The sequence below is a fragment of the Medicago truncatula genome, chromosome 4 (genome assembly GCF_003473485.1).
Source record: "Medicago truncatula cultivar Jemalong A17 chromosome 4, MtrunA17r5.0-ANR, whole genome shotgun sequence".
NCBI classification, from domain to species: Eukaryota; Viridiplantae; Streptophyta; class Magnoliopsida; order Fabales; family Fabaceae; genus Medicago; species Medicago truncatula.
Window position 1 is genome coordinate 5,472,967 of NC_053045.1, and position 12,635 is coordinate 5,485,601.

At 31.7% G+C, this 12,635-nt stretch overlaps 1 protein-coding gene across 2 annotated transcripts in view; it reads left to right on the plus strand.

Annotated features, from left to right (window-relative positions):
• Positions 1 to 12,635, plus strand: part of LOC11418179 (receptor-like protein 15) — a 41,303-nt gene that overhangs the window by 19,033 nt on the left and 9,635 nt on the right. Inside the window, exons 2-4 of one of the 2 annotated variants that reach the window (XM_039832996.1) lie at positions 4,057 to 4,131; positions 4,764 to 4,832; positions 5,067 to 7,296. In XM_039832996.1, coding sequence (XP_039688930.1) covers positions 4,057 to 4,131; positions 4,764 to 4,832; positions 5,067 to 7,192 — 2,270 coding nt within the window. In that variant the 3' untranslated portion in view covers positions 7,193 to 7,296. Of the gene's footprint in view, positions 1 to 3,792; positions 3,975 to 4,056; positions 4,132 to 4,763; positions 4,833 to 5,066; positions 7,297 to 12,635 lie in introns of those variants that run through there. The other variant, XR_005645684.1, reaches the window with a different exon arrangement.

The following is a 12,635-nucleotide window of genomic DNA, read 5'->3' on the forward strand; positions in this document are numbered from 1 at the left end:
GTGTAACAAACTAGATGAGGATATTTATACTTACTTTTACATTATTTCAATTAAATCCTCAAACAACTTTTTCTATAATAAATATTGTTATTGGTTTCATTAAAATAAAAGAATTTTAGATTATATTTTTTTTGTTATATTGTTGGTGTAATTGAAATAGATAATCATGGTTAGATTGCTTTGTTATAACTTGAAAATAACAAACATTTATATTTTTAATTTTAATCAAAATAAAATTTCATAAAAAACATCGTTCATAATTTTCAAATGTTAGCGCAATAAAAAGAGCGGAAAGACAGACAGGTGAGTGCCCGTCTTTTCGCTAGTCATCAATAATGTAAGTGTACTGAAGTTTTATCCATTCTCAAGTTATATCACTGCCACAAATTGTTCTAAACAATTGTTTCATTTAATTAAGAAATGTTAAATAAGTCCCTTAATAAAAAATGAGAATATTTAACTGAAAATTGATTGGCGGTTTCACTCGCTATCGGCATTTGGTGGAACACCTTAATCTTACTTATCGGTAGACCTTTCCGTGGTCCAATTCTTAATTAAAGTATCGATTATTAGGACTTAAGTCCATGAGAAGAGCCTCATGGTTTAAATGACGCATCAAGCACTTTGGTCTACTTGATTTGGGACTCCTAACATATTCTTTGCAGCTATAACAACGTTTCTTCGCAGCTTGATAAGATTTTGTGGCGGTAGTTTACGTGATTTTTTTCTTCGATATATTAAAACGGAAAACAAAGGTATCAGACACTACCTATACCTCTTTGCCATATCCATTTTTATGATTACTGATTGTATTTTTAGAACCTTGGCAACTACTACCTCTGTCGTAAATTATAAGTTGTTTTGGTCATTTCACACGTATTAAAAATTGAAATTAATTTGTATATGAAAGAGATATTATGAGTTGCTTTACACAATTATCTTAATAAATAGTATCAGAAAAATAAATTAAAGAATTGAAATGAGTAATATTAATAAATAGTTAAGAGTATAATAGAAAAATTATTACTAATGTTTTTATTGTTATTGTAAAACAATTTATAATTTGAGACAACTTTTTTTCCATACTTATAATTTGAGACAGAGAGAGTATTAAACTAATAATGTTCACATACGTATTTAGTCTTGCAAGATAACATTAGCATTTGTCATATGTAATCTTCTCTAGTCAACTTCAAATCTTTCTTGTGCTTCGAGGAAATTTTTTGCAATTGAAAAGTCCCATCTTTTAGTATAATAATATAAAGTGAATACAGGAATTTGGGGCAAGACTGAAAAGTCCCAATATAATGATTCTTGCTTGAAAAAAAAGACACTTACAAAACTGAATGATATGTTATCATATTTTTCGGGTAACATCTTGCAATTTTTACGAGTTTAATTTATATGTGCCATCAATTTAAAGACTTTTTTATGATAACTACTTCTAAAATTATAGATATGATTGAATGTGATTTGTTAATAATTTAACTTTTTTTACATTGACGATGTATATCAAAATTAACTATGGCTATATCAAGGTTTATTATATCATAGTTTAAAAAGTGAATACTTTTTCCTCTCCTCACTGATTCCTTATTTTGTCCGATGTAGGAAGGTCCCGAAAGTTTTCAGTTTGAAGAGAACAAGAATTTTTGGGAGTTCTGATTTTCCTTTCCCTATTAGCTCAGGAATGGAAAATTCATATAAAAAATCTAGGCAATGGCTAAAACAGCATTTTAAGTATAATAGATGAGGAAAAAAAGCATAATAGAAGAAAAAAAATTAAGATTTATTGATATTGGAAAAAATTAAGATTTATTGATATTGTAAAATGATATATAAATGGGAGAAAAAAAGTAAATTGGGAGAATTTTACTTCTTATAACTTTAATAATCTTATTTTAAACTGGTTAAACTTTTCTTAATGACCGACGTTAGTATAGTTAATTACTTACCATACTATTTGTTAGAGGGAGGAGTTGAATAAATGACCTCTTTACCACTCAATCCTTATTGAAAGTAATACGTATTTAAATATCATGTAAGATAAGTTTAGCATCTTTCTTAAATGTCATCATCTCTAGTCAACTCCAAGTCTTTCTTTTGCTTGGAGGAAGTTTCTTGTAATAGAAAATATCCCATAATTTTAGTATATATAATATAATAATATGAGATGATTATATGAGGTCGGGAAGAACTGCTCACATTCCTAAAAAAATGAAGCTGGGTTTGATAAATAGTTTCCTTTTATATTTTGTGACATTGATGTTAATGCTAACTCAAGGATGTAACGGTTGCTTAGAGAAAGAGAGAATATCATTGTTGGAGATCAAACACTACTTCTTGTCACAAACAGGAGATCCTTACAATAAATTGGGTTCATGGGTTGATGATAGAGATAGCAATTGTTGTTCTTGGAACAATGTCAAGTGCTCTAACATCTCTTCGGGTCACATAATTGAATTATCCATCCGAAAGTTACTATTCGATATACCCTTTGATATGAAGTTAAATGTTTCACTATTCCGTCCATTTAAAGAGCTACGGCTCCTCGACTTGTCCTACAACTCCTTTCTAGGCTGGATTGGCAACGAAGGTACTACGTTCGTCCTTATATATAAAATTTCTTTAATAAACTTATACAAATTAAAAAAGTTCATTAATTTTTATTTGTTGTGTTAAATTTATTAACATTTTAATTTATATTGTCATAATTAGCAATAATTGACGGGTGAGTTTAAGTTTTCTAAAAAAGATTGTTATTTTACAACATGAAAATTCAATGTTCAAATCTCAATTAAGAGAGATGTCAGTACTTTCTATTTATTACAATATCTTATATACGAATTAAAAATCAATGATCTTATAAAATTTGGTGGGATCAATATAAATTTCAACCAATACAAACATAAGTGTTGTAAATAGTATATCACTAGCATAATTAAAAAATACATAATACAAGAGAGAATTTTTCTTATAGGTACAAGAGAGATATTTTTACTGAAGCCTTTTATAGTGTTGTAAAAAGTGTGGTAAATAGTGTGTTACTAGCATAATTAAAAAAATATTGTTATATTTGTCGTTGTATCCATCAATTTGGTCTCTCTAAGATAGTCTCAGATACTAATTAAAACTATGAAAGTGTTTATAATTTTACGATGATTTTATAAATTCTTTAATTTTAGGATCGAGCTCTGTAATTTTTTAGGCCAATTGAGGGATTAATTTTTCTATTTTATTGTTCTCTTTCATTTATTAATTTTTCTATTTCATGGTTCACTGTTTTTTTGTTCTCTTTCATTTTTCATGACTTTTGTTTCCATATTGTAACAAATTTAAAAATAAACCATTGACATAAACATTTTTCATTAATCACTGTATTTTCCCTTCATTTTTCGTGACTTTTATTTCTCTTTTGCAACAAATGCTGAAATAAACTATTAACAAGAAACTGTTTTCATTAATCATGTTTCTTTTGAAGGGTTTCCTAGACTTAAAAGATTGGAGACATTAGATCTTTCAGGGAACTATCTAAATAGTAGCATTTTGCCAAGTTTGAAAGGATTGACTGCTCTGACAACTTTGAAGTTGGTTTCCAATTCGATGGAAAACTTCTCTGCTCAAGGTACATTTTGTTTCAATAATTTATTTATGGAGTTTATGTGATGAAGTGAATGAATTAGAATACAATTATAAGATCCCCAAGAAAATATAATTTTTAACGATAATAAGAGACTTTAAATAAAATGAAAAAGTGGTTATGAATCATCGGTAGGAATTGAAATTAATTAACAAAAGCTTTTCATTATGTATATATATTGTTGAAGGATTTTCGAGATCAAAGGAGTTGGAAGTCTTAGACCTTTCAGGAAATAGGCTAAATTGCAACATAATAACAAGTTTGCATGGATTCACATCATTAAGGAGTTTGATTCTGAGTTACAACAACTTCAATTGTTCTCTCTCCACTTTAGGTAAACATCTTCAATTCTTATATTATGACGAATGATTTTATTATCATTTATTAAAAAGAAATAAATTATGTCCTTGCAACAGATTTTGCCAAATTTAGTCGGCTAGAACTATTGGACTTGGGTGGTAATCAATTTACTGGTTCTCTACATGTTGAAGGTACTTTTACTGTTATTGTTGTTTCAAATATTACAAAGAAACACAAAATTTATTATTACTATTTATGGCAAAACAATTTATATATAGGAAAATTTCTTCTATTTGAGAAATTCAGACTTTGTTTAGGAATTTAAAATCCACATTATAAATCATATTCTCAATAGAAACTCTAAGTTAATGAGTTTACAATCTCTAATTAAATTCAATAAAATAATTCTCCACACAATTCGCCACATTATAAATCATATTCTCAATAGAGGCTTCCATAAATATTTCCACAAACCTGCATTCTCATCCAAAGGTGGTTATGGACTTTGTCTAGCCATTTCCTCTTTGACGCGATAGTATGCCGACTTCAATGAGTAAATGCCATCGTTATGCAAAATTAAGTTCAGGAAAAACGTGAGTAATTTTGGCAGAATAAAAATAACAAAGACATCAAGCCTCAATTCTATCAATAATATAACCTTATCGTTTAATGCTAATACTTTGACACCAAGTCAAACATAATCTGTTCTTCAAAAATAATAGTCAAACATAATTTGAATTTTTTTTTGGGGAATAGTTCTTACCGATTTATTTATTGAAAATTATATCTCTAACTATGTACTCTCTTTTTTTTTCTTCTGCAGATGTTCAACATTTGAAAAATTTGAAAATGTTAAGTTTAAACGATAATCAAATGAACGGCTCAATTGAAGGTATCAATACTACCAAACACAAATAATTAATTCATAATTGCTTCACGGGATGGTTTTGGGGATCGATTGTTACAATGAAGATAACTTTTTTTTTTATTTTAAATTTTAAATAATTAACAAAAACAACGAAATAAGTTAATTAATGTATATATTGACGCCATTGGAAAAACTTTTAAGATTTTTATGATAATGTCAATTTTTGTAAAGATGACAGGACATAGTTAATTATGACAGGACTATGCAATTTTAAGGATTTGGTAGAACTGGATATCAGCAAAAACATGTTTAGTGCTAAACTTCCAGATTGTTTAAGCAACTTAACAAACCTCAGAGTTCTTGAACTTAGTAATAATCTGTTCAGTGGAAATTTTCCATCTTTCATTAGCAATCTCACATCACTGGCATACTTATCCTTCTATGGAAATTACATGCAAGGATCATTTTCATTGAGCACTTTGGCTAATCATTCCAATCTTGAGGTTCTATATATTTCATCAAAAAACAATATTGGAGTAGACATTGAAACTGAAAAAACAAAGTGGTTTCCTAAATTTCAATTGAAGTCACTTATTGTTAGAAATTGCAACCTAAACAAGGACGAAGGAAGTGTCATTCCTACTTTTCTTTCATATCAATATAATTTGGTATACTTGGTCCTCTCCAGCAACAATATAAATGGCTCACTCCCAAGTAATTGGTTGATACATAATGATGACATGATATATTTGGATATATCAAACAACAATTTGAGTGGTTTGCTTCCAAAAGATATCGGTATATTCCTTCCTAATGTTACCTATTTGAACTTTTCATGGAATAGCTTTGAAGGAAATATACCTTCATCAATTGGTAAGATGAAACAACTTCAACTCTTGGACTTCTCTCAAAATCATTTCTCAGGTGAGTTACCTAAACAACTGGCCACAGGTTGTGATAATTTACAATACTTGAAGCTCTCCAACAACTTTCTACATGGGAACATTCCAAGATTTTGTAATTCAGTGAATATGTTTGGGTTATTTCTTAATAATAACAACTTTAGTGGAACACTTGAAGATGTATTAGGAAATAATACAAGATTAGAAACGCTGTCCATATCCAATAATTCATTCTCAGGCACAATTCCTAGTTCAATTGGGATGTTTTCTAACATGTGGGCCCTTCTTATGTCTAAAAATCAATTAGAAGGTGAGATCCCTATTGAGATTTCCAGCATATGGCGGCTTCAAATTTTAGATCTTTCTCAAAACAAGTTAAATGGATCAATCCCACCTTTAAGTGGTTTGACTCTTCTAAGGTTCTTGTATTTGCAAGAGAATGGTCTCTCTGGATCAATCCCATATGAACTCTATGAAGGCTTCCAACTACAACTTCTAGATTTGAGGGAGAACAAATTTTCAGGAAAAATTCCCAACTGGATGGATAAGTTCTCAGAATTAAGGGTCCTTTTATTAGGAGGGAACAATTTTGAAGGAGAAATTCCAATGCAGTTGTGTCGGTTAAAAAAGATCAACATAATGGACTTATCACGAAACATGCTCAATGCTTCCATACCATCTTGCTTTCGAAATATGTTATTTGGAATGAGACAATATGTTGATGCTGTTTTTGACCTCTCATCCATCTTATATGGCCAACATATACAAGACACACATTATTTCTTCGATTCTAGTTTGTCGATTGATCTTCCATTGGAAAAAGATCAATTGATTGAAGATCTACTACATTTGGAAGTGGAGTTCAGAACAAAGCACTATGAATACTTTTACAAGGGTAAAGTTCTAGAGAATATGACTGGATTGGATTTATCATGCAATAAGCTAACAGGTGTCATCCCTTCTCAAATTGGAGACCTACAACAAATTAGAGCCTTGAATCTATCACATAATCACTTGTCAGGTCCCATTCCAATCACTTTTTCAAATCTTACCCAAATAGAGAGTCTTGACTTATCATACAATGACTTGAGTGGTAAGATACCCAATGAACTAACCCAGCTAAACTTTTTGTCAACCTTCAATGTGTCATACAACAACCTTTCTGGAACACCACCTAGTATAGGCCAGTTTGCAAACTTTGATGAGGATAACTACAGAGGTAATCCCAGTCTTTGTGGACCACTCCTCAGTCGAAAGTGTGAACGTGTCGAGCCTCCACCATCATCCCAATCCAATGACAATGAAGAAGAGGAAACTGGTGTGGACATGATAACATTTTATTGGAGTTTCACAGCATCTTACATAACAATACTATTGGCCTTCATAACAGTGTTGTGCATCAATCCACGTTGGCGCATGGCCTGGTTTTATTACATCAGTAAGTTTATGCGTAGATTCTTTCCAACTTTTCCATTGTATTGAAGAGTGGCCATAGTTCCTGTTGAAACATTATGTGGAGTCTCAAATATTTGCATATTGTAATTTTTATATTTACCTTTAATTTCAGACAATTTGATGTTCGTTTCCTTTTGTGTTATGTACTTATCTGGAGTGCTTTGAAGCTATTGTTATAAATTATTGTTGTTTTTCCAACATATTGAATCTATCACAGAATACCTTCCTTACAAGTTATGCTTGCAGGGTGTGAAACAGAGGCGCTGTGATAAAAGGAAACATATATCATTTGTCTCTAATTATAAAGCACTCGTTGGAAAAATAATTTCTCATTAGGAAGAAGTTTTCACGACCTCTTTGCAAGATTCATACAGTCACGGTTTAAAATAACGGTTAAGTCGTGTTAGGATTTTGCGATTTTGATTGTTACGTGTAAGGGTTTGCACAATTGAGAATGTGATAGATGTCTAATCTCAAATTAATTATGAAATCAAAGGTAGAAGTGATAGATGAAAACCTAATTAAAATTGGTCTTTTTAGTACATAAAGAAAAAGATAAAAGAAGAAAGGAGAGATTTAAGTCATTACTCTACATGAGAGTACTAAAGAGAGAGGAGAGATTTCAACAATTTTCTTTATACCTATTATTGATCACCATTTTCCTACTTATGTGCGAGAGTTAACTTAAAATCAAGATCTGCAGGAATCATGACATGATTGCTGGGCAACGTGGCACGATTGGAGATTTCAAGTTTGAGGCAAAGCTCTGGAAAAATCGTGGCACGATGGGATCACATCGTGGCACGATGGTGCGCTGGCAGCGAAAAACAGAAACATATTTTTGAGTGCAGATTTGTTCCAAATTTTAAGCGATACTTTTACTATAAATATAGACCTTGTATCAGAGCAAACTTTGAGATAGAGGGGGCTGAAACAAGGGTTTAGAAAGGCAACAACAAAACTAGGATTTGTATAGAGTTTGTCTCTTTGGAACAAACACTAGGTTTTGAGGGTTGATTCACTTTGGGAAACACTATTAGGATTGAGTCTTTTGGTTACGGGAAGAGATTGGGGCTTTGTGTAGAATTAGGCGGGAGACTTATTCTTGTAACCCATTGATTTCTCTTTTGTAACGATACTCATCATATAGTGGATTGGAGGGCTGCTCTCTCCCCCAGACTAGGTCAATTTGGACCGAACTGTGTCAACAAATTCTTTTGTGTTCTTCTCGCCGTTGTTTTTCTACTTTTGGCTTGTATTTAATTGTTCCATACACTTTGTTTTGGTTGCTTGATTATCCATTGCTCCACACATCAAGTTATTATTGGTGTGATTTTCATCGAATTCACAACATTATGCATAATCCAAGCTTCCATGATTTTTTAATCACTAGCCACATGTCCATTTGCCTCAACCAATTATGTTATGCCGAGTGTATTTTCTCATGTTATTTTCAATCATAACATTGCACAAATATTATTAAAATTATTTATATTATCATATAATGTATAATAACTTAATTTCTCATTGTTTCTTCATAATTTCATTACTATAATTCTTTTCATAATTTTGTAATGAATTTTTTTCTTATATAAACAAAATTAACCTCTAATAAATTAGGTTGTAATGTTTTAGAAGAGACAAGACCACAAAAATTAAATGAGACAATAAATGTATGTTCCCTACCGTTCGTTGCAGCCGTAACGACGTTTCGTCGTCGCATAATAAAATTTTTCTTTCGTTGTTTATTTGATTTTTGTTCGCTATTGTTATCGCGATTTTCGGGTGTCAAGTCATTAATTAGGCTTGAACCTTTCAATCTTTGATATTCTCTATTTTTTCTTGGGAAGGGCAAAATTGAGAAAAAACCCTTGGATTCTAAGTTCGGGGGTCGTTTTCACTACGGGAAGGTGTTAGGCACCCGCGGTGACTATAGTACTCTATAGGAGCTGTTTTCTTAGTTTATGTCTACGCTTTATTTTTAATGCTGTTTATGAAAAAGGAAATTTATTTATGTTAAGAATGGGGGGAGAAAGTGTTTGAGGTTTTATTTTAGTGGACTTGGAGAGGTTTTGACCTCATGCCTACATACCCATTTAAGGGATCAAACTCCATGTAGTTCTCTTTCAAAAATGTTTTTTGTGTGTTTGGTTGATTTTAGTTTTTGTTGGAAAATGGTTTTGAAGAAGAGAAAGAGGCCTTAAAGGCATAAGAGAAGAAAATGGTGAATGGTTGGTTCAATTGTTATTAAAAAAGTCTAAGTAGGAATTAGGATTCATTTGGATTTGGTTAAGAAAATAAAGGAAAAAATTCAATGGAGTTTTGACTCCAAGGTTTGTTTGAAAAAAAATTGAGTGATGGAATTTATTATTATTTTTTTGAAATTGGCATTTGTCTAAAAATCGCGTTTCCTAAGCATACATCTAAACGGTAAACATGCAACGTGTGTGCGTGTCGGTGCTTGTGTCGGTGTACATCATTAGAGTCCATTGTCCTTTACACTTTGCCCTAGTTTACATGCTATGGTCTTGCGAGTAATTAAAAGAAAGCTAATCTACCTAAAATTATTACAAACCCATTTGATATAGAAATGAATAGAAAAAAAAAAGCCTAAACTATGAGATGGATGAAATATGAAATGAAATGGTTAGTATCATAAGGCATAAAAAATGGTAAAAAGGGTAAACAAAATTGAATAGAATAGCAAAAAAGAAAAGAGCAATGAAATGAAATAAAATGACAAAATATACCTAGAATTAGGTATAACACTTAGACATGCATATGGCTTATAATTCCCTCATCATAGCCATTTTTAAAAGAGATTTGATTTTAAGCTACAATGTGAGGATCATAAGAACACACACAAGCAAAGCATCATACCATATTCCTAGAGATATTTTTACACATTATTTAACATGTAAAAAAAACAAAAATATCACAAAATATCAAAAAATGCACCAAGAACAAATAGGAATTTAATGAGCAAGAATTGAAAAGAACAAATGAAGAAAATAAATGCAAAAAATAAGCAAGTAAATTCTAACATTTAGAAAAAAATTAAAATGATAGGGAAACATTTTTAGAAAAATTTTAGGAGCATAAAATGCCAAGAAAGTGTAAAAAAAGTATTTAAAACACAATAAAAAAGCAATTAAAAAAAAACTCAGCAGGTTATAATCTGGACCGTTGGATGAATCCAGAGGTCCAGATCTAACTCCCAAGATCTCATCACAGCCACTGGATCAAAGATCCAAGGGTTAAAAAAAACACAAAAAGATAGTGTAAAATTGCAGGAAGCACAATGACCGTTAGATCAAAGATCTAACGGTTCAAACACAAGATATACCATATTTCACACAGAAGATCACACACATGATTCAAGATCAAAACACACAGCAGCCATCAGATCTTGGAACGATCCAGATCTGATGGTTCACAATACGAGGGAGCACAGCAAGAGCACGCATGCGCGCGCGTGCGAACAGAGGAGTATAAAAAGGAGTTTCAACAAAAAAAAAAACAAAGTTCTCAAAAATCCTCTCTCTTCTTTGGATTCTAGAGAGAGAGAGTCTGACCTCTCTCTAGAATCCGGTCATCTTCTCCGGCGTAACCAGCTTCTCCGGCGCGGTGGCCGGCCACCGGAAATTTTTTTTTGGCTCCGATTCAAATTTTTTTTACATTTTTAAACATCCTTTTTTCTCCTATGCATGAATCTGAGCTTAGTTTTTTGAAAAAGAATTTCAACCGGAGTAGATCTGAGTTTGAAGTCGCGGTTTTGAAAAAAAATTTTAGGTTTGAAATTTTCTTGACTCAAATCCTTTTTATCTTTCTCGATCTGTAACGATTCACTTGCGTTGATGCTTTTCGAGAAAGAAAGATGAAGTTTACGTGTTTACCTCTGGTTTAGTTGGAGATTTCGAACTGAGATCTTTGAGAAACTTGAATCTTGGTGCTGCTTGTTGATTTTTGTGTGAAAACCGAAAATAAATCGGTGTTCTTGCTGGTTTGATTCTTTCTTCTTCTTCACCGGTTCAGATTCCTGTTTCTTTCCTTCTTCTTCTTCACTGATTCTCTGTGATCGGTGCTTGAGTTTCCCAATGGCGAATTCGCGCCTTGAATTGCAGAGAATCCGGTTCAATGATGATGATTGTTTGAAGAATCACTGAGAACTGAACGAATTTAGTTGAAATTGTTGATGAATTGTGATTCTGGAATTCTAGGGTTCATGAATGTTCTTCATGTTCTTGATAGTTTCTGAGTTTTTGATCTAACTGAATGGAGAGAGAAACTGTGATTCTGTTTGTTGAGGTGGCGTGAATTGTGTGGATTCCTCTGGAAATTCTGACACTGTGTTGTATTTATAGCTGACATGTGTACTTGAGATCTAATGAAATGGTGACATCTGTCTTTTGTGAAGAAGGCTCGGCCTTGGACTGAATTTTTGACTTAGGGACCTTTCTGCAAAAAGAAAAATTAAAAGGACTAATCTGCAATTATGAAAAAAGGACTTTAAAATGCAATTTGGAAAAGTATTGGACTAAAATGCAATTTTAGAAACTGTTTCAGGGACTAAAATGCAATAATAATAAAAAAAATAAAATTGGACTAAAATTGGTAAATTGGACAAAACGTAAAGTGAAACCAAAAAATAAAATCAACAAAAGGACTAAAATGAACCAGCTACAAAAATGAGGTATTTTAAAATACCTCTCTGCCGAAGTTTTGACAGGAAAAGACCAAAATGCCCCTAGGGACTAAACTGACTCAAACTGACTCAGATGCAATTTTTGAAATGATTTTTAAACAAAGACTCAACAATGATTTGTACAGACAAATTGAAAAGACTCAGAGGCAAACACAGGGACTAAAATGGGTTCCAATGTAGGAAATGACCAAAATACCCTTTTGTATGATTTTTGAAATAAAATGCAAGAAAAGTAACGCGACGTTTCAGAGAGTTCTTAAATGACTTGTAATGTCAGAAAAGACAGAGGCAGTAAAATACGTTTAAAAAGAGAGTAAAGATTCAGAGTAAAATAACAGAGAATTGACAAATATCAGTGTTAAAAAAGAAATTTGAACGAGTATTTTTAGGTCCAAAATCAGGGTATAACAGCTATGTTAAAACGGAGAAAGGTATCAGACACAACCTGTACCTTTTTGCGGCGGCCATTTTCACAGCACAATCTCACATCCTTGACATACTTGAAACTCTGAAAATCACACGCAAGGACCATTTTCAGTAAGCACTTTGGCTAATCACTTCACGCTTCAGGATCTATATATTTCCTCAGAAAGCATTGGAGAACACATTGAAACTTAAAAAACAAAGGAAGAGTCATTCCTAGTTTTCTTTCATATAATATAATTGGTTAAAATATGGTTTTGGTCCCTGCAAATATGCCTCGTTTTGGTTTTAGTCCCTGTAAAAAAAAATTTGTTGTTTTTGGTCCGTGCAAAATATTTTGTT